We start from the raw sequence: 23,051 nt of genomic DNA, 5'->3' as shown, positions 1-23,051 counted from the left end.
TCATCTGATGATGACAGATCTCCTCATAAATATTTCCTGAAAAATGAATTTACACTTTCACTGGAAATTAAATAAATGAAGGATGGACTTTAGCAGAGCAGTATAAATGCCAAAGCCATGGAAAACAAGAAAATATTGGTGACTTTTGCAAAAAAAAAAAAAACACCTGATAAAAATACACTTGTGCCTCAGTGGATCTGCCCTTCACTTGAGAATACGAAGCATATTTCCCCCTCCTTTCTAATTGCTGTCCTGTTCAGTGACGTATTTGCCAGGCTTGTCCCGGAACTGTCTCAGTAAAGCCTTGAGAGATTTAAGTTCACAGTTTTTGCTCCCATTTCATGGTGTGCATGTGTGTATGTAGAGCTTTAGTGTGAAGTATGCAGAAGGCCACTGCTCCAGACATAGCCTGCAACATCTACTTGGCTTGTTGTTAGCGTGCCTTTTCTGCCCGCGTGGTCTCGGAGGCCCAGGCCACGTGCTGTATTTCAGCTGAGTCTGAAAGAGCCTCTCAGCACATGGGCCTCCCAGTTACATGGCCAATAGGGTGAAAAGGGACTTAACACCTATCAATTAAGCACAAACAATTGGCCTGTGATATTAATGGGGATTCAATAGTGTTGTGCGAAAGCTTCAGTCATTGACTCTTAGTTGCCACTGATTTGCTTTCCTCACAACAACAGCAGCTATTTAGCATTATTTGTCCAAAGTGTCACTCTTTAATAAATAAATGTTCCTAATATTTCCTGCTTTGGACGTATGGATGCTAGGAAAAACCTTTAATTAGTATAGTACCTTCACATTAGCTTTAAAAGGGTTCTTCACTCTCATATGTCTCATTTGCCAAAGAACTGGAAGACTCTTTTGGGGAACCAAAAGTGGTTCTTGTATGGCAGCGTTCCAAAGAACCCTGTGTTGCAAAGAGTGCTGGCTTAATTCTGATTCTTCCTTGGATTTAGACCGGCTGTTATATCCAGGGCAAAATATATTTTTCCGATTGTGTTGCTGTATATTGTAATTGTTATATGTCTGCAAATATTGATATTAATGATTAACAGATTAAGAATCAACTGACTAATAAACAATTGTTGACCAAAATCTATTGGTTATAAATATGTTAATTTTATTTTATTCAATTTCAGCAAATATGAGAAACACTTTTAACGTGGTGTGTTCCATTTGTTTCATCAGCTCTTAAGTTTTTGGCACAGGTTGGTTGTAACTAGTAACTAGTTACTTCAGTAAAATATCAATAGATTTGTACTCAGTGTTTTCAAATACTGAATAAATAGTACTTTTACTCAAGTATATCAGTGAGTAAAGGTACTTTTAATTGTTTTGTGTTGAGTTTCATTCTGTTTTGGTGGTGACATCTGCACTAACGCCTCTAACTTTGGAGCTTTTAGCATCTTTTTTTAAATCAAAAGAATCCCCCCAAAAAAGAGAAAAATAGCGCCACACAAACTTCAGTTTGCTTATGCCAAAGCTTATGGATGCTGGCTTTAATCCAGTTCTGCAGTTCTTTAAATTACTTGCTACTTAAGTGTTTTTGACCAGATAACTTTTGTGCTTCTGTTGTTTTTTGGGGTTCTTATATAGGGTGTGTTTAATATGATTTCAGCTTGTTTACTTCATATACAGGCTACTGACTGGCACCACTTATCGTTTCAGCATCCCACGCTCCATATAAGGAACTCTTCTGGTGTATTTGTGCATTAGTACATAATTTAGTTCATATGTGCACTTGGAAGTATTTTACAATGGCTTCAAACAATTTTGTCTGGAACTATTATTTTTCTAATGGATATTTTCATGGATTTTAGGCTTGCTGGTTGATGATAAATCACCAAGTAATGACAGTTGGTATCCAAGAAATACCAAAATTACATTGCGCACTCTAAGTTTCTAACATTTCTAAAGCTGCAGTTTGAAACACAGAGTTTAACCCCAGAAAAAAAAACTCAATAGTTCGTAAAATCCAATGTTTCCCCTCCGAGGTAAATGGCTGGAGAGAGAGAGAGAGAGAGAGAGAGAGAGAGAGAGAGAGAGAGAGAGAGAGAGAGAGGGAGACGAACTCCGTCGTCGCAGGAGTTTGTTTTAAGAGGGAGTTTTTGTCTTCACCTCTGAACCCTGATGGTTCCTCCAGATGTAGCCAAGCGAACAATGTTGGAAATCTTGCTGCCTCAGCAGAATCGGGTCCAGCTGGCTGGGCCGGTCAAGCTGCAACTCATTGGTTACAGCTGGGCTTCGATTTATGTGATAGTTGAACAAATAAATTTCTGGATTAGACGAGGAAGGGAAGAAGGCACGTTTGTTTCAGTGCGCCATAGGCCCCCAAGAAGCTATGCTCGAAAGGGTTTGCGGCGGTTCCCTCCAGGGCCTTCTCAGTGAATTCGAGAAAAAACTACAAACAAACGTTCTCTTGTTCTACACCGTTTCAGAGCCGCCAATTTCTCGGAAATTCTGCTAAAGAGACAGGAGAGCGTTCTCTAACTTGTTTTGTGCTTACAGCTTATGTGAAGGTGGAAGTAATTTATTGCTCTTCTGCTCAAAAACTATGAATTGCACGTCCAGAGTTTTGCAGAATATTACTGATATCTTCAGTCACCTTCACCTGCCTAGAACCCTAATGGCCTATAAGCCATGAAACCCACTGCTTTTGCTTTTAATGATTCATCATTCTTAGTTCATTGATCATTGATTATAAACTTTCAGTCAGTACCACATTTGTGTTTGGAAGAGGAAAAAGTTTCTTAGGATTTCAGTTTGATGAAGTTATTTTTGTGAGTGCAGTCTAGTTGGTTTTGTGCTTCGTCACATTTCTTTGCCATTTTTCATAAAATTTTTGTTAGTTTGAAAAAAGTTACAAGAGCAGAATCAAACTTTTGAATTGAATCTTTTTGTATCACTAACTATATAAATTATGGAATTATTTAATATCAAAATGAACATCGAGCACAAGTTGCTTCCGTTCTTTTCAGAAACCTGCAGGGATATTTTTCTCCGGGTGGTCACTCCGGGTGGTCAGTCTGTTGTTTTGGGAACAGAAGCACTTCCTTTGTTTGATTTGGAAATGCTTTTCTTTTTAGTCTATTTCCTTTTCTCAGTAAGAGCTTCTTGACAGCTACACATCTTTTCAGACCCATAGTGCTGAGTTGTCTTCTCACAGTGGAAGGATGGACAGAAGATCTGTGGATGTTTTAAGATCTGAAACAAGAGTAGAGCTTGATTTTCTCTCAAAAATGAAAGCTTTAAGAACAGTTTGTCTTATGGGAACATTTTTGTTGGTCTACCAGGCCTTTCAGGATTGTTAGTAGTCCCATTTTGTCTAGATCTGTTAATAGTTTTTCACTTATTTTCTGTTGTCTTCTTTGTTTGCCTAAGTAGATTATTTTATAGTTAATCTTCTTAGAAATATCTACTGAAAACATGGGTTGTGGTCTCTTTTGCAGTACTGTAAATCTAGTGAATATTAAAATGACCATAACTCTAGGCTTCTGAAGCTCAAATCACTGAATTCCTTTGTCAGCAGTAAAGTACTGTAATGCATGCATATATTATTGTGGTGTATGTCGTTTTTGTACCGCATTAGTCACAGATTTTCATGTGTAATTGATTTTTGTTTTGTGTTAAGAGGGGGGTGTAATTGAAAGGTTAGCCTGCTGCCCTGCTCCGATCCAAGTACAAAACATCAATGAACATGACCTGACCATCCTTGATCTAGAAAAGCCCAAGTTTAGACCGTGTCAGAGCGAGTTTTCTGCCTGGAGAGGGCATGAAGTTCATGAAGGCACTCGATTTGTGCCAGTGCTTTACGTTGGCAGATTAGGCAATAAAGTGAATCATTTTGGGGCAAATAAATAACCATAATATATACATGACCGAGGTGTCATTGATCTGTCTGGACTCAGGACTGGCCTTGCTGCGTAAGGCACTTTCTCCCATCAATATACTTTTGCCCTCTGACCCCTGGGAGAAATCAATATGATTGATTTGCAAGGGCAGGGGCAAGGGCAGGGGCTGCAGACTGGACCATCATCTGCGGCGACAAGACATGATGGTCATTAATGCTTCTCACTCAGCATGTGCGTCTCCTCCAAGGCAGCCAGTGTATGTGTTAGTTTTTGTACATTTTCAGGACAAAAATGTCAAGGAAAAAAAAAAAGATATACAGAGAAACAACATGCAGGACCAGCACACTGGACACTGTAAAAGCCTTTTTAAAAAGTCCCATATTTCTTTTCTTGAAAACTGAAAAGGTAAAACAGTTTCTTTTTAATTACTGAGGTTACGGTTAGGATTAGGTCAACTTTTTATGTATAGGTGATTAACTTTGAGAAATGGGACATATAATTATTGCATATAGATATTTATATGTAATACATATGTTGCATTATTATTACATATAGATATGTACATATGGTACATATTACTACATATAGGTACTTACATAAATGTTACATAGAACATAGTTGTTATGGTTATGTATGTAATACATATTGGGCATATAATTACATATAGACAGATATATAAAATACATATGGGACATTAGATATAGATACCTGTATGTAATACATGGTACATTATTACATATGAGTACATGCCTATCTATGGGACGTTACATGTAGTTAAGTACATATACATAATACATATGGGACATGCTATTACATGTAGGTAATTATATATTATCACTGTCATAAAAAAGCTATTCTTAACTTTGAGTGAACATTGACATTTTTTTCCCTATTGTTCCACTGTAATGACATTGTTAAGAAGAGCTGGTATTTTCAAGTTATATCAGAATAAATCAACAATAAATAAAATAGTCCTGCAAAGTTTTTATCCAACAGCCCTGATATATAATACATCCATCCATCCATTTTCTAAGCCGCTTCTTCGTCAGGGTCGCGCGGGGGTGCCGGAGCCTATCCCAGCAGTCTTCGGGCAGAAGGCAGGATACACCCTGGACAGGTCGCCAGTCCATCACAGGGCAGACACAGACACAGACAGTCACACACACCCAGGGGCAATTCAGCATGTCCAATTGGCCTGACTGCATGTCTTTGGACTGTGGGAGGAAACCAGAGAACCCGGAGGAAACCCAGAGGAAATGTATATAATACATACAAGTCAAATTATTATTACATATAATTATTTACATATGTGTAGTACATATGAAACGGATTATTATTACATGTAGGTGGGACATGTTACTACATGTAAGTATGTACGTGTATATAATGCATAAGGGACATATTATACACACGTGTGTGTGTGTGTGTGTGTGTGTGTGTGTATAACCTGTAGGTATTTTATAGCCATTTATGTATACATAATAGAAATGGGATGCATATGTAAGATATTAGTGATCTGACATCATAATTGTGTGTGTGTGTGTGTGTGTATGAGAGAGAGAGAGAGACCCATGCTGTTAATATGGATGTTCTGCATTTAGAGCGGTGCTGAGTTAATGCCTGTATCTCCTGTGCTCTGCAGCTTGTAGAGATACGGTGCTTTTAGTCCTGCTGATTTTCTTTATGTTGAAATTGGATTGATTTCACCGTGTCACTGACATGTGGCTGAGCTTTATTCTCACTGAATGCATGAAATACCTAGTGTCATAACTTGTCTTTTAAAGCTCCCACATTTGCTTATTCCGTTTGATTATATTATTATGTTCCTTAAAACTTACAAAAGATCCCTCCCCTTCTTGACTGGGCAGCCTTTCTGAGCTGTTCTCTCTGTTACAGAGATATGTCACAGTTGTTGCTGGTGATTACAAAAGCAGGCAGTAATGTGAGATTCTCACTCGTAGCTCATTGAAACAAGAGGAGACTTTCTGTGGAAAGGGCAGATTCCGAACTTTCAATCCATACTACTGTTTGAGTTCGTAAGTAGACGAGGAGATATTGTATGAGATGAGTTTAATAAAAGGTTATTGTTGTGCATACAGTCATTTGAATTTCTGAAAGATTTTTGTCATTACATTTAATTAATATTAAACAATTACATTTGAATTATATAGCAAAACCAAAGAAATAACTCTCTACTTCTAAGGCCTAAGCTCCCACATCCACATCTGATGATTCAGTGTGATTTAGAATATTATATAGCCTGTAAAATTAAAAATCCTCTTGATAACTGGGCAGCTACATACAGCCCTTTGTAGCTATTCATAGCTCTACAGCTCCATCTAGTTGGTGGAACATCTTTCAATTATTCTTGCATTACACATGAACTGGCGCTGTATAATTCCTGCTGTATTGAGGACCGACTAGATGACGTTAAGCGAACGAGATGCTTTTCTATTTGCTGCGCTGTCAGTTGCAATAACTATAAAGTAAATGGAGGAATTGTAGCTTTCCATGAATTCAGTTACTCTCTCATTTATTTGCCTTCAAAAAAATGTTTGCTGTGATCAGACTTAACCAAATCCATCAATTTTGCCTGCTTATAATTGGCATTTTCTATTGGAAAAAGAATCTCCTGCCACAAGTACATTTTTTCTTTAAATGAATGTAGATGGCTACATATTTAACTCTCTGGACCCCACTGCGTCCTCGGCTGGCCACTCTGTGTTTCACTGAGGTAATTTCTGTCAGTTTATATGATAATGTCAACAATCTTTGACTAAAATTATAATGAAATATTTTGTTTTTAATGAAAATTGTCCAATACATCTTTTTTTAAGTGTCCAAAGGTGTTCTGTTCATCAGAGCAGTTCAAAGCAAATATCTTAACTCTTTGATTAGCAATGTGATTTCATAGGTAATTTAGCCTAGTCCACATAGCGAAGTCCATGCTTGAGTTCAATTTGTATGGGTTTATAGGGACAGATCATAGCCTATGTATTAGCTAGTCAGTAAGTCTTAGTCTTACACTGACCAAACGAGTGAGCAAGGGCGCGATCAGCTTCTTAACACGGAGTCCCGTTCAGCAGTTACCCTTTGTGAAAATGCTGGTTATCTCTGAGAAGCCCTTACTTCAGTCTTCAGTTCAGTTTAGTGGAGGCCTGTGAAACTGTAGCTGGAAAGAATTCTTAGTTTAAAGGCCTCAACACACAAAGCACGTGTTCAACGCTCACCGGTGACATGAACTCTCTGACCAATTACATTATTCGTCTCTGGCGTTAGCATGACAACCAAGATGATGGAGCAGTTGTGTTGCAGCAAATAGAACTTTTTCACAAACATCAAAACCAACGAAATCTTTGAAAGCAGCTGAACTGAGGTACAAACATTCGAGCTGCAGCCTATGTGGAAGCACTTATGATGAAGCTCCACATGCTACTTTCACTTTTCCAAAGTCCATGATGAACTTGTCCCTTCTGTGAGCAGCAAAGTAGATCTTATTTGTACTTGAAGGCTTTCTGCCTGGTTGCTTTGTGCTTTGTCTCGTCTGGAACTGCTTCTTCAAAATCAGCCTGAACTGAATTAAGGAGATCCCAGCTGTGCGTCAGAGTTCAGGAAGTTTCAGCTCCTGAAATGAGTTGAAGAAACTCTCCGTTCTCCTTTAACTTTTCCAAAGTGGAACATCCAGCACAGTGTCAGTTTGCCTGTTTGGTGAGACGCCAATAATCTTTTGACAGTTTGACAGTTTCTGGTGTGTAAATTGGGTCCAAATATTCCTTATTTTCATGTTGTTTTTTCACATTGCGTTCAGTGTGTGCTGCGTGGTGCATGGTTGTAGTAACAACAGCAACACAAAACAAAACACTACGTTTTCATAGTATCCCAGCTGTTCAATGTCCTGAGGACAAGGAGGCTGAAGAGCTGAGCCAGTGAAGGAGAAACTTTAGACAGTGAGAATATACCAGCAAAACTTTGAGCCAGCTCCCTGTCCTTCTCATCAGAGTTTGCAAAATATATCGTTCTACAAAATATATCATGTCCTTTTCCAGAGTAAAGTCATTTTAGTTATCTTGCACATCTAGTTACGCGTGCATTGGGCAGCGTTGCCAGAAATTCAGTCCCAATTTGGTGTACTTAAGAATATTCGGAATGCAAACTTGGATGTTTTAAAGTACACATTAGATATCAGGCTAGCATATAGCTGCTGTCCAAAAGAAACGGCCTAAAATTACTTGGAAGAAATTCTGGTTCCATTGACTTGCATTATAAGTAAAGCGTGTTTTTTGCTTCTCCTGTAAAGTTAGCGTTTTGGAGATACTAGTTTTTGCTCCGACAGCAGCGGGACGCCTAGTTTTTCTTCTGTAGTTTTTAATTGTGCTGTTATTTCATTTCAACTGTAAAGATGTAGCTGTCCAGTGGTCTGGTCATCTATTTGTCTGAGGCACTTTAAACTTGCGTAACTAAATAGAAAACTGCTGGATAAATGAAGATTGTAATACTATAATTATCAGATGCCAAAATAGAGGTTTCTTGTGTTTCCTAGTGAATAAATAGCATCACATTGAGAAGGGGGGGGGGGGGGGGGGGGGGGGGGGAGTGTGTTGCAGCTGATTGTTGCAGTGCTAAGGAAAGTGCAAAGAAATTAGAGCTTTTTTCTCTACCCTGCATAGTAGCACCTTCCAAATTTCACAGATTTCACACAGTACACCAGTATGAGTGTTACAAATGTTGACTCCTGCTGCACTGACAATTGCTGGCCTTATATTGTGAAGTCTACATTCTCTACAAAATGGCGCTGAAAGCCGTAGCGGAGGTGTTGTAGCCTGTGTCTGTGTCTCCTGTGTGTGTGTTTACGTGTTTGTGCTTGTGTTAATGGCTGTCTCTAATGTGTGTGTGTGTGTGTGTGTGTGTGTGTGTGTGAGGAGTCAGTCATGCTTTATTGTCTGGATGTGTGTGACGGCAGCCCTCTGCTGATGGCCTTTGTGTGCATAAGCTTGGCTGCTGGCCCAGACACTGCCATAGCAGTAATAGAGTTGATTGATCACCATCACTCCTTTAAGGTCCCTGCTGATTTCACCAGCCCTCCCTTCCTCCACTCACTGCGCACACACAAACTCTTGTTTTTGTGCAGTGTCAGGACCTGGAATTTTATATGTGTGCCGTATATGTTATATGTATGTCAGTAACTATATATAATAATACATATGGAATAATATAACATAATAATATATGACATGCAAGCATCTATATGTAATAGTGTGTTAGTATATCACGGTTGTCGGAAGAAATCTTATATATCCACTTTTGACGTTTTTCAGTTTTTGGTTTGAAAAGGCCTGGTGTCATGATAAATGGACTAACAGAAATGGTCTAAAGTGACTTGGAAAAATGGCAGGGTTTTTCCTTTTCCTGTAAAGCTACCATATTGGAGATACGAGGTTAGCTACCGACAACAGCAATATATGAAAGTAAGTGTAATAAGTCCCATATGTGTTATATATATATATGCAAGTACCTGTGTGTAATAATTATGTCTATAATATGTTTTATATATAGGTGTTTAACATCACTACTCCATCTAAATTTTATCAGAAATGGTCCAAACGTCTTGTAAAAGTCTTATTACACTGACTTACATTAAAAGTGAAGAATATTTTTCCCTCTGCTTTAAGTCGATATGAAGACAATAAGCATGTATATGTAATAGTAGTATGTCCCATGTGTGTTGTATATGTGTTGCACACATACATATATATCTTGTCTGAAAACTTCATGATGTGTGGACCAGCAGAAACATTGTCTCTTTTATAAGTCAAGAAGGTTCTGTACACACACTGTTTTAGAAACAAACACTGACCTTATTGCCTATGATTAACAACCTTTTTCTAAGCCTAACACTAATTCTAACACTAACAGCCTTACTCTCAGTAACACAGAGGAAAGGGTTTTACTTTTTCAGTTCAAAAACGTTGAAACTCAGAGCACTTTAGCAAGTCTGGACCATTTTATTAAGTGTTTCTCTCTGCTTTTCACCACACCACCTTCCTTAAAATGCACGATTGTGCTTCTACCCTTTCCTGTCCTGAGTCTCGACCCAGCATTGCTATCATAAAACTTGTGTTCAGTCATCGATGGCGCATCTCGTCCGGCTGTGTGTTTGAATCAAAGACCACTGGTGGGTCTGCATTTGCGTTTGGTGTCGGCAAGCATGTGTGCGTGCGCACGCGGAGCTCTGCATTGCAGTGCGGCAGACATTTTCGCGTTTGGCTGTTTGCATTAAGCACATAATCATTGAGCTTAGCCTGCAGCCGCATGACTCTGGCTGTCAGCACAAGGGGTCGTGACCCCCATCCACGCCAAGGGTGCCGCGAGAGAGGTCAGAGGCTGAGAGATTAAGACTGGGCCGTCTCGAGCTCCGCACCCAGACAGATAAATCAACCATCATCTCATCTAATCAAACGTGTCTGCTCCTCTGAGACTCGCCCGCTCAGATGCTACGACTGACTGGGCTTTTTTTTTCTTTTTCTTTCTCTTTTGTACACTATCATCAGGACAAAAGACAGTGGCGCTGGTGGCTGCCTTCGCTGAGGACTTTATGAGCTGGTGACGCTTAAGCGTTGTTTGATGAACTGCAGTGGTTCTGTCACGTGGCACTGCGCTGTGTGAGGAAGAAAGTTACAGAACGCTGTTCCCACATGCCTTCTGCTATAATTCCAATATTTACCTTATATATGCATATAAAAATACCACTGTTTGAAGAGCCCTGTACATTGAAAGCCCTTTTTTGTTTTATTTTAGTCACTTATGTTGTGCCTTCTGGTGTATGGATGCTGCATCTACTTTTCTCTACATGGATTAATAAACGTTAACGCACTTTGTGCTTATTTTAAGCAACACCTCTTGTTCCACCCTGCAATATCCTGACAATGCAAAAATAACTTATATGTGTAAAGTTACATTATTGTTTGCTGTTGATTAAACACTGTAATATAAAAACTGTGTGGTACAATTCGGGGTCAAAGACCAGGCTTACATCCATACTTAGAAAAAGTAGAGCCCAGCATCAGCAGCAATAGACATATACCAGCACTTCCCCATGGGGGGTTGGGGTGAAGGGGGGTTGGTATTTCCATGAATCATATTTGAAAATGTGGTCACAATATTTTGACACATCTCGCGTGTGTGGCAGCGAAGAGCTCAGCAGTGAGCTAGCCGCCATCATCACCACCCTGCTGGCTTTAGCAAGCCTTTTTTTTTTCTTTCTTTCTTTTTTTCTCAAAAGGAAAGGATTGATCAGTGCAGCAGCAGGAGCATAGTCTGGATGGAGGGAGCGAGACGAAGGCGGGAGAGAGTGAGGGAGAGAGGTCGAGAGACGGAGAGAAAGGGAAAGAGAGAGAGAAAGAGAGAGAGAGGGAGAGAGAGAGGGGCGGTCTCCGCAGCACGCCGCTGCCGGCTGGTGCTCACACACACTCGTGGAGGTGCAGGAAGAGCTCTCCAACGCCGCTGCCGTCGGCCCAGACAGGTGTACAGACCTGGGGGGAGGAAGAAGTTTGGGGGGAGGGGCAGGGGGAGGTTTTTTTTCGGTGAGTGGTCGTGGTCTTTTCCGGCATGCTGCTGTGGTGGAAAGCTAGAGTACGTATGAGAGAGAGAGTGAGAGAGTGAGTGAGAGAAAGACACATAGACATAGGGATAGAATGGCCGTGATGGAGAAGCAGTAGGATTTGTAGATATGGTCCTGATGCTGAGGGAAGGAGGGTGGGAGGGTGGGTGAGTGATGGTGCTGATGATGGGTGTCGGAGTGTGCATGTGAAGGGCGGGGGTGGCAGACGGCCCACTTCAATGACCTGCCTGTGTCTGGAGCAGTTTGGGATAGCTCACTCACCTTCTATCTCTCTCACTCTACCTCTTACTTTCTTAGTCTCTTGTTTTGCACTTTTTTGAAAGAGAAATGATACAGGTAGTATATCAGTGCTGACGGGGTGTGTAATGTTATGGGGGGGCGGGGGTCGTTTAAGGCTTGTGGTGAGCCGTTCTCATTTCCGGGAGCGTTTGCTCTCTCTCTCTCTCCCTATTCCCCAAGGAGGAGGAGGAAGCAGCCTGATTGTTTGTGGAGGAGGAGTCTGGTGTTTGGGGGCGGGGGGGGGAGTGCAAGCGTGGCAAAAATGACATGAAAATGTTTTGGCTGGTGTGTGCACTATTGAAATTGATGGCGGGGCCAGCCTGGTGTCAGTCATTTCAATTGATCGATCAGTGACGAATGAAAGTGTACGAGAATAGACAAAAATAGACGTAAATAAAAGAGCGATGGGCTTTTGCAGCCCTGACTTTGCCACCTCTTTTCCTTCCTTTTGCACGGCTCCAGTAAGCCTGAATGACAACTTAGTCCTGGAGCTCATGTGCCGAGTGGAGCGCGCCACTTTAGTTTTGTTGGGGGGGGGGGGGGGGGTTAAAGGGGTACTGGCTGGGGCGGATGTTGGGGTGGGGGGTGGGGGGGGTGCAGTCTGAGGGGGGTGGGGGGGAGCACCACTAGCAGCACTGGAAACATGCTCCAAGAGGGAAGAAGAAGCTAGCTGCCTTCTTTGTGATGCCCCAAGATTCGGGGCTTGTTTTTTACCTGCCGTATCCACCGCCTTGTGTCTTTTTTGCTGCTGTTGAATCGTTTGTCGTTTACGGAACGCGAGAACCATCTCAGGTCTTCTCTCTCCCCTCCTTACCCACCCCCCCCACCCCCCCACCCTCCCCGGCTGCAGCAGACAGCGGCCGGCATCTCTGGCAGTCAGCTCAGCTCGGCTCAGTGGGGATAGATGGGAAAGGTGAGAGAGAAGCAGACTGATGCTGTGGCTATGGTTCGTGAGGACAAAGAAGATCGAGAGACAGTGAGAGAGAGGGAGAGGGGGAGAGGGAGAGGGAGACTGACCGTCTGACTGGGGGTTTTCCTCAGCCAACAAAGGCTAGTTAGCGCAGAGCACGGGCGACGCTGCCCATTCGACGGAGAAATTAAAGTCTAAAAAGCCCAGACAAGGTTGCTCTGTCTTCTTTTCCACCCATTCCGTTTTCCTCGTTTGCAGACTTATTGATCGTCTCACGTCTCTGGTAGCGAGTGGCAGGTTTCGTGCAGTCAGGTTGGGTCAGTGCAAGCGCATGCGTGAGGTGCTCGGAATCCATCGCGGAGCCGCCAGGAATACAGGGATAAGTTATCTGTGGTGGAAAAGGTGAGGGGGAAAAACGGGACAGATGTTTTTATTTTTTTTCCTGATCCATCTGCGGAGGGCCGATGTTATTGAATGGAAAAGATAGCGCTTTGGCCCATCGAGCCGAGCAGAACCGGACAATCGCTGAACAAACAGGGGAGTCGGTGTGGACAAGACTAGGCACAGGAGGGGATAGGGAACTGTGTGCATGTATTTGTGAATATGTGAGTGAGTGAGTGACACAGAGAGAAGAAGAGAGAGAGAGGCTGGGACAGGAGCACTGCTCCATCCCCCTGCTGCTAAAACCCTCGGATATTGTACTTCTCCTGTTCCCTGAGACCCTAACTTGTGAGCTCTCTGAATGCAAAATCACGGGTTAGGCTCTTGGGACCTGGGCGGAGGGCAAGAGCGACTGAACTTTCGGTCACGTCCCCGTAGAAGGTGATGGGACACGAAAAACAGATAAGCATGGATTGACGTACTGGAGCTGAAGAACCGGATGAAAAAACGAACCAGCGAACGTCTGAGGAAGGGTGCTGAAGGATGTCGCTGGAAGGCTGCTGTTACAGCAGTTTGACGAATCCAGGGCTGTCTAGACGACGCCTTTCTTTACGCAGTGCACAATTCTTTATGTAGCTCGTCTTCATATCTCGCTATACGTTTAGTTCGACTTTGCAGTTCGTTCGACTGTGATGCATACAAGTTTGACTTATTGTAGCGCTTGCAACTACATGAAACTTTCCAATAAAGATTTTTGTCCACACTGTGCAGCTGTTCAAATGCTTTACTGAGAAGGCCGGCGAGCAAAATCGTCAAATCATTACTATCGAAAATCAGTCAAGAATTCACCTAGCTTAGTTTCTGATCGTGTCGCTTAATCGGTTTGACATTATGTTCTAGTTTATATCATAGAATAGATTCTTTTTTGAACAGATATATTAAACATCACAATTTGTAGAACATGAGGTCTGAAAAACAAAGAAAACACATCATATATTTGGATCATTCTTATTTATTACTGAACATCTTCATCATCTGTTTTGGAATAGGAGGGTATGAATTCATGGAGTTAATCTATGTAAGAGGAAAAAACTCAACAAGGTGCCCAGTACAGCCAGCAGAAATGCCCATGTAAATGGTGACACATGCATGGTTGTCCCCTGTTCACTTATATTTCACATTGTCATCAGTTTCAGTTGGTTTTGAATATTGAGCTAATCTTCATCAAGAGTTTGACTCATGATACAATGTATACTGCGTAATTATATCAGACACCTTCCACTCATGGCCTTGCTTTCTGCTAATAGCAGAGCAGGAAGACTTTGGAACCGATTGGCAGACTAATCTTTTTTAATGCAGGCGTCTGCACTGACTGGAAGGCGAATATGTCAGAAGGTGGCTTTCTTCCGAAATGACATTTAACAAAGGATATGCTGTCTGCACCGGCTCTGCTGGGTTTTTCTGCAGCACTGTAGGGTTTGCTCTTCTCTTTTCTCTGAGATTTGAACTCATTAAGTGTTATGACTGATTTTGTTACCCCTCCTCCCTGGAGTGTTTAACTTTTTAAAATCTAATTTTGCTAAATTACCCCACATTAGAAGTGCCGTTTTCAAAACAATTGATTTTCCCTCTCTCTCTATCCCTCTCTCCCCCTCTCTCTCTCTCTCTCTCTCTCTCTCCCTCTCTCTCTCCCTCTCTCTTCTCTTTCTTTCTCTCTCTCTCTCTCTCTCTCTCTCTCTCTCTCTCTCCCTCTCTCTCTCCCTCTCTCCCTCTCTCTTCTCTTTCTTTCTCTCTCTCTCTCTCTCTCTCTCTCTCTCTCTCTCTCTGGCTCTAGCTCTCTCTCTCTCTCTCTGGCTCTAATTATATTTTCTCCCCCTGTTTGGTCTCACACCGAACAATGGCTGATGCCAACTAATCAGTCTGAGTCTTTGCCACAAAGCCCCCTGCAACAGCTGAAGCGCTGCCATGCTCCACGCATACCAAGCAGTCAGCCGCGTCACAGCGAGCGCCAGCCTGGTGCCCACCGCAGGGCCAGACACTTTTATTAGGATCCGTCTGACACTCGGCGAAGCCTGGCAGCGCCACACTCCCCCCCCCAACCACCACACACACAACATGTTTTTCATTGCTGCCGCTCATCTTAACAGTCCTATAAATATTGGCGCCCCCCTCCACCTCCCCGGAAGCAGCCGACCGACGCGTTGCGTCCGCAATCGCAAATGAATCAAGCCAGAAAAGAATATGTTTAATAAATGGATTGATGTGCTTTAAAGGGTCCAGCGAGCTTCAAAACCGGGCAAGCCCTGCCACCACTTGGCTTTCATATTTACGGATTTGGTTGACAGCACATTTGGAATATCTGTCATTTGTGCATGTCAGAGTATGTTTTACAGGCTGATGCCTTAAAGAAAGGGGTTGTGAAGAGACAGACATGAAGATCGCAACACCAGAAAGACCTTTTTGCAGAGGTTGAACTAATGTAGGAGAAAAAGCAAGTGAGATTCGGAAGCGAATGTGTGATTATCTTTACTGCCATCTAGTCAATGTGAATGCATTGTGCTTTGTCTTAAAGGAGCATCTGACCCTTTTGCTATTTGTGTACTTTATGTTTATAACAGTTTTTACTGCTTTACTGTTTTTCTTTCATTTATTACAAAAAGCATTGGGCAATGAAAGAAAAAAAGAGAAAACTTGGTGTCACGCTCTTTCTCATTAGTTTCTTTAAGGGGAAGCATCTGTATTAGTTATCTTGTCATTGTTGCTAATTTTCGGTTTTATATAGTTATATAGATCTATAGAGCACATCAGTAACTTATTTCAGGGTCATTTTTGTCCATCCTATATTAAAGGTCTTTAATTGTAAGCCAGGCCACCTTGTCCCTCTGCTCTCTAGAACTCCTGAAAAATGTCAAATAAGACATTTAGGGTTTTGCGTATTTTGCACCCATTTTCTCTTTTTTCAGTTCAAGTTATATTAAATGACTCTGGAACATAATAAAACAATAAAGGAGTGACTTGTATGTTTGTCAGTGTCATAAATTATACATTAATACCACATTGTAATGCCAGTGAAGCATTTTATTCCCTTTTATTTAAAAGTATTTGTGCCATAAAACTGGCCTTTTTGTTCGTTTGTTTATGAAAATGCACCGCGCAGGTGCCGGGTCTGGTCCATTGTCTCACCTGTCTTTGTTTTAGAAGGCGGTGTGAGAAAACTCCATTGTTAAATGTCAAGCGATAAAGGCCGATGGCATTAGACGGTAAATTAAAGAAAGACACCCGGGGGTGGGGACGGGGGGTGGGGGGAGAGAGAGGGAGGGAGAGATAGTGTCCGTTGTTTGAGCATACTTAACATTTGTGTGTGCTAAATGTGCCGCAAGTAGATTAAGAGCAGCTCAGGACTTCCAGAACGGACCGGTGACAAGAGCCGGTGTTGGGAGCCGTGCGGATTTGCAGGATTACAGCCTTGTTTTTCCTATTGATTGTCAGGAATTGTTGTCTTGCATCAACTTGAGACTTGGCGGACGTCTTATCAGACTAAATCAGAGGAACCAGCAGGTATTTCTGATAGCAGGCTCACCGTGTTCGTGTGTGCGCGGGAGGGGGCGGGTGGAGAGCCTGACGTCTGAGTTTCCAGACACTGCAGCAGGAGGCCAGACAGTCACCTGAACACAATCACCAACTCACCATTTTAATCACAGTCCAACTCCATCTCACTCCAGAATCAGACAAAGCCATCTGAGCAGAAGTTTGACCGTTTGATTCAGTAACAGCAATTCGATTCAATTGAAATGCAGTGAAATGTCGTTGTGATTCAATCCAATTGTGATTCTTTACAATACGACCAAATCTGAATATGATGTTAGAGATGCAAAGTGATTCAGCGATTCTGGAAAACTTAATCTCAACATGATTCATTTGACTCTTTACCAGGTGTTTCAGTGTATTCAAAAAAAATCTCCACGTGATTCAGTTTGATTTCAGTTCTTTGCAAAAAGATTCAGTGTATCAGGACAATAAATCTCAAAATGATTTAATTTGATTATGATTCTTTCCAAAATGATTGTTTATCCTGAAAACGGATAGTTTAATTTCGAAAAATTACAGTGCATCATAAAAACTCATGATTTGATTCAATTGCAGTTCTTTCCAAAATGATTCCATTGACCCTAAATCTCATCATGATTGTTTTATGAAATGATTCAGCGTGTCATGAAATCTCAGATGTCATCATGATTTGATTCTCACAGATAATTTCATTTTTGGCTAAAAATGAGCACAAACTTAAAGGAATATTATCATAGATTATAACTGATTCTAACATTTCAAAATGGATCTGGCACCTTCATGCATTTTGTACAGCGCTAGTCTGCATTGCCAGTCCGTACTCATAGAGAACGGTTCTGAAGTCTACGGTCAGCTGCGGCTGTCTGGCTGTCCAAATGTGTGTTAGTCCTGCACTGAAAACCTACAGTTGTGCCGGCGCTGAGGCACCGACCGCGACCAGAGCTGTGATTGTGGTCCCTGGTGGGACGGCCTGGTGGAGGAAAAGCCATGTGGAGCTTCTGGCCCCCAAACCCAGATGCTGATTTAGGTTTGAGATTCACTGGACCAGAGATTTGTCACCTAGAAACATCTCCCACCTCGCGCTGTCTCAGTTCTCTTCTTTCTCTCTCTCTCTCTCGCCCCCCACCCCCTTTCCTACCTTTCTCTCTTTTCCTCCCGATCACTCTCATACACCCTCTCTCCCTGCTTTATTTCTTCCCTTCTCTCACTCTATTTATTCCCTCCTCTCTCTTTTACCCTCTTTCACCTCTCTGGCATTCACTAAACTCCCCCATCTCGCTCTCTCCCGCTCCATCACACGCTCTCCTTTACTCTGTCTCTTCCCTTTTTCTTTCATATCTCTTTCTCCTAGCTGTCTTTTGTTTTTCTGTCTTTATTTTCTCTCGTTGTCCTCTGCAACCTTTCTTTTTTTCTTTCTGTCGCTTTGTCTCTCTATTTTCTCTCCCTAACTCTCTCTCCCCTTTTCTCTCTTTAGTCTTTCCCTTTTCTTGTTCTCTGTCTTGTCCCTGACTCTCCTCTCTCTCTATTTCTCTGTATTTCTTTCTCACTTCTCTCTCCGACTCCTTTCTTTCTGTCTTTTTTCTCTACTAGCTCTCCTGTTCTGTCTCTCTATTTCTGTCTCTTTTGTCTTCCTCTCAGTTCTTTCTCCTACCCTCTTTCTCTCTTCTTATCCTATTTCTCTGTCCCTCACCCCACTCTCTCCTTTCCATCTCTCTCTCTCTCTCTCTCTCTCTCTCTCTCTCTCTCTCTCTCTCTCTCTCTCTCTCTCTCTCTCACCTGTCTCTTCTTTCTGACTTCTTATCTCTCTCTCACTTGCTCCATCTGTCTCTCTGTCTTTTCTCTTTTCTCTCTCCTACCCTCTCTCTTTTCCTATCTATCTTTCATCCCTCTCTCTCTCTCTCTCTCTCTCTCTCTCTCTCTCTCTCTCTCTCTCTCTCTCTCTCTCTCTCTCTCTCTCTCTCTCTTTCCCCGGTTTTCCCCGCCCGGCTCCCTGTGATCTCTCTGCAGAGCTGCTTTGGAGGCGTTGCCAGGGAAACGCAGTATCTGGCTGCCGGCTTGCCAGAGTTATTGAACCGCGACTGGCTTTTTCGCGATGGAGGATAATTAGGCTCTGTCTTAACGGCTCGGGCTTTTCCAGCAGTGGCCACCGCTCCGGCCTGACCTGCAGCTGGCCCGGCTTTGTTGGCCTTCGGGCAGCGTCTTTTAACCTGCTGGCCAGCGGGCAGTACTGCTCTGCAGGTGTGCCCCTTCACCATGGCCTGCCGGCCTAACTAGCCCTAACTTTACTGATCTAGATGCACACAAAGACACTCAGTGTGCCGACCCCTCCCCTCAGCGAAGCTGTGTTTGGTCTTGTATAAATCGTGTGTGACTTGTGTTTGTATGCGTGATTGGCAGCTGAAGGGAGCCGGCTGTGGGAACTTTTAGTGAAGTTGTTCTGTGAAGGGAAAGAGAGTGTGACACACACACACTCACACACTCACCCAGCTAGTGGTCTTCCTTTGTACTAAAGCTCACAGCGAGCATTGGCAGCAGAAACTTGTACATCTGCTTTACTGCATCCTCAAGTGAACTCTCAAAACCACATGGGAAAAAAAGAATATTTGCCTAAAGTGAAAAGAATTTAGCCCTTAATACATACCATTACACAATTTAGGATAATAATCCCTTAAGATCTGTTCAAATGCACCTCATTGACTGACGGCACTATTCATCTTTTTTCTTTCTTTTAGGAGTAGAAAGTCAAGGAGCTGGCTTGTGCAGTCTGCAGGTAAAACCTTTTGTTCTGTCTTTCACTGTAAATCTCTGTAAACTATCAGGCTGACCATTTACTTTCTATTCTCTGCAACCTGTCAACAGTTTGGGCTCTCCCACATGTAGAGAGCTTTTCTGTATTTTTTTACCACACTGTAGAAAAACACTGAACAAATAAAATCTGTGAAATGAGGTGTGTCCAAGTGTCTCGTGATAAATCCAAATCACATTCTGTTATACATTCTTTTTGAAAGTAGCCCATTTTTGACTTGATGCAACTTAATGCACTCTTGCTGTTCTCTCAAGCAGCTTCAGGAGGAGCCATTTCAAATACTTTTACAACAGTACTGAAGAAGACCTTGAGGCCTTGATGTTGCTGGAAACAACTCGTGGACATTTAAAAACCAAAATCATATGTAGGCATTAAGTTTACTGTTTCTGTCAGTAGAAGACACTTCACTTGCCTGGTCAATCAAAGTTGGAAATCGCCCTTCATTTATTTAATTTGCAGTGAGAGCACTCAGTACATACAAGTTACTCATTTTTCAGCACCAAGAAAACAGCAGAAAGCAGATCATTGCTGTTCAAAGCCAAACAAGTATCTCCAAAACAGTAACTTTACAGAAAAGGTTTTAGAGCGTTTTTATAGGTGCATTCATCATGAATTTTTTACACAACATAAAGGAGAGCTGGTGTTTTGAAATCATGTAGAAAACAGAAAATCAACAAAAATGGAGAGACATGGTTTTCTTTGGACAGCCATGATATATTTAACAGAAAATCTCACAGGAACCTCAATGACTAAGTAGAATATCAGGTTTTGTCAGTATTTACTGTGTCCACTCTTAGATAGATAGATAGATAGATAGATAGATAGATAGATAGATAGATAGATAGATAGATAGATTGACACACATCCAGTGATGTTGAGGTCTGGACTCTGGGGTGGTTAATTGTTTTGAGACCACCAGCAACTTCTTTACTTGCAAATTTTTTTTTTTTTTATTTCTTTTGTCTTCTCACAGTGGAACAATGGACATAAGCACTTGTGGATGTCTTTAGCTCTGAAGCAGCTGGATTTTCTGGTGATTTTTTGGTGGATTTTTTTTTTTTTTTTAAGTGCTTTTTCTGATACAGTTTTGGTGGCTGTCAGGTCCTTTAGGTGGTTGTTAGGAGTCCCAGTTTTTTCTCTGTGCCTTTTTAATCATTTTTTAAACTCTATTTTTGGAAACCGTTTTTTTTTTTTTTTTTTTACCTTTTTTTAACTTTCACTGTCCTTATGCAAGCTGATTATCTTACATCTAATCTCTTGCTGAAAAGTGAACAACTTGTAGCTGTTTTAACTGCCAAAGAAAGAAATAAACAGTGGACTCCACGGTACTGAAGGTGTTATCCAAATCTCTGGTACTGCATTGGTGCCAAACGGTGCAATCTCCTAAAGTTGACTGCTTAAACTGTATAACTTTACCCAGAGGTCATTCGGCCAGGCTTAAAGAATTTTCCACAGTTGCGCTGCAGCCGTGCATAAGTCATGTAGCTCTGCTCTTCTCTCCTTCAGTGCTTTACCTGCAGCGCTGTGTGTGTATGTGTGTGTGCTGCACAGCAGGAGCTGTTGAAGTGTGTGTGTGGACTGCAGCAGACACCAGTTGGTAAGTGCTGCATATACAGAGGGCAACACAGTCAGGCACATGTACGTACATCCATGTATTCATGCCAAGAAAAAGACAGAGGGCACAGAGTTGAAAACCTCAGCTCGCTCTCTTTCAGACAACGATTAGACATGCCAGTATGCACGTACACACTTTCACCTACACAAGCTTACAAATCCCCAGCTAACTTAAAGGAAATTAAAGAGGGTTTTTGCAAACTTTTGGCTAATGAAATAGTTTAGATGAAGTTATTCAGGTTTGATGTGAAATGCTCTGAATAGTTTACCGTGATGGGGATATTTACCAGACAGCTGAAGAGTATAATGCCTCTAAACCAGGGCTGCATGAAGTTTGACATTTAATTTGGCCTACCTGAAAGTTTCCCCAACCCCACCCGGTCACCTAATGAGAGAACAAATGTTTCAATACTGTATTTTGCGCCTGTATCTCCAAAATAACTTTACAGAAAAAAGGAAGAAACCTACTTTACTTTCAGTGTAAGTCAGTGGATCCAGACTTTTTTCCAACTCATTTTGGGTCATGTCCATTCATCATGAAATGTACAGAACAACAGGCTTTTTCAAATTCTGTCAAAAACGGCAAAACAATGAAAATGGACAAGTATTTGTATTTTAAGCTATTTTAGTAACAAAATGTAGTTTTAATGTTATAAAATACATTTCTAAAAGCTTGACCAAAACCTGCCTACCTTCTTTATTTGTATACTGTATACTGTGTTTTTAGGCCTTGGCCCACCTTAAACATTGCACTTTTGCCCCCCTAAGAGAGGACGTTTTTGGCATCCTGCTTCAAAAGCTACCTCATAGATTATTACATTAAATAGAGAGGACATTGTTTGGCCATAGATTTGAGAAGGCTTTGGGCTTTGGCCTTAATTTATGTATATGCAGGGCAATCATTTCTCAGACATTGTGACCCCTGGTTACTATCACCACCACTGTAGTGGTGTTTCTCTGCATTGAATCATTTTGCATCAAACTACTCTTTGACTTTGTTTATAGTGATTGAATTACGGAGAAATTTTGGAAGACGTCTTAAAAACGTCCCCGTTTCTCTGCATGTATTTGCCCTTTTGCAGCAGAACTTGTTTTAAAACTGCAAAATGATCAATAAATCGAAATATTTTGAACATAAATCTTTTGTCTGTCGTCTTTTTTGTGTGATGTCTTCATGTACTGCGCTGGTATGAGGGGAATTATTAAATATGTAAAAGCACAGACTAATGGCACGGGTTTATATTAGATATGACAGTAATCATGACATGAATTATGCTTTATTATAATAGTTTCTCTTTCACAGAAAGCAGATATTCTTATATGCGGTTTATTTTTGGCGTAAAAGTCTTGCTATCATTATATATATTATTGTTTGCCATACAAAATGCATTTTATACTATGTTTGAGAAATTGCATATCATCACTGCCAGAACAAGCCCTATATGTCCATAGATTTTTATTTGAAAATACCAGCTGACCTTTGCATTATGTGAAAAAAAAGAGTGTATCGAAATAAAATATATAGAAATGGTCCAAAATGATGTGAACCAAAATTACTTTCCGTTCACTTCCATTATAAAATAAGGAAGTTTTATCCTTCTCCTGTAAAGTTGCTATTTTGGAGGTACTGGGTTTTGTTCCTGCAGTGATATGTATTTGTATGTATGTATGTGTGTGTGTGTGTGTGTGTGTATTTATGTGTATTTATGTATGCCATGTGTGTGCACACACACCCACATCAGGATGTATACGTGACTGACTGCTGTGTGTGTGCGCTCCGTCCTCCTCCCCGAGCGGAGCGGCCAGGCTGCAGATATCATCCATCTATCTGTCACCTCGCGCCGGGGCTGCTGGGAAGGCAGCAGACAGCGCCGCGGCTCCGAGGATGGAGCTGAATCCTAATTCGGCTTGCACCGCTCCCTCCCCCGCCACCCAGGACGGAAAATCGTTAACCCCGCAATCTGGGAACAAAGCAGAGGGCTTAGCCAGTCCTGCGCTCCCTCTCCAGCCCACTCCTATTAA

General features: G+C 41.8%; 1 protein-coding gene across 7 annotated transcripts in view; it reads left to right on the top strand.

Annotated features, from left to right (window-relative positions):
- LOC119265935 overlaps positions 1 to 23,051 on the top strand; it is a 229,693-nt gene that overhangs the window by 56,884 nt on the left and 149,758 nt on the right. For 3 of the 7 annotated variants that reach the window (XR_005131763.1, XR_005131765.1, XR_005131764.1), the window contains exon 3: positions 19,342 to 19,555. Coding sequence is in view for 3 of the 7 variants with exons in the window: in XM_037546954.1 (XP_037402851.1) it covers positions 19,342 to 19,379; positions 19,673 to 19,714 (80 nt within the window). In the remaining 4 variants the exon portion in view is untranslated. Of the gene's footprint in view, positions 1 to 10,402; positions 11,081 to 19,341; positions 19,556 to 19,672; positions 21,581 to 23,051 lie in introns of those variants that run through there. The other 4 variants (XR_005131762.1, XM_037546953.1, XM_037546954.1 and 1 more) reach the window with 3 other exon arrangements.

The sequence above is a fragment of the Pygocentrus nattereri genome, chromosome 18 (genome assembly GCF_015220715.1).
Source record: "Pygocentrus nattereri isolate fPygNat1 chromosome 18, fPygNat1.pri, whole genome shotgun sequence".
Taxonomy (NCBI): Eukaryota; Metazoa; Chordata; class Actinopteri; order Characiformes; family Serrasalmidae; genus Pygocentrus; species Pygocentrus nattereri.
This window is presented reverse-complemented; position numbering and strand designations above follow the sequence as displayed.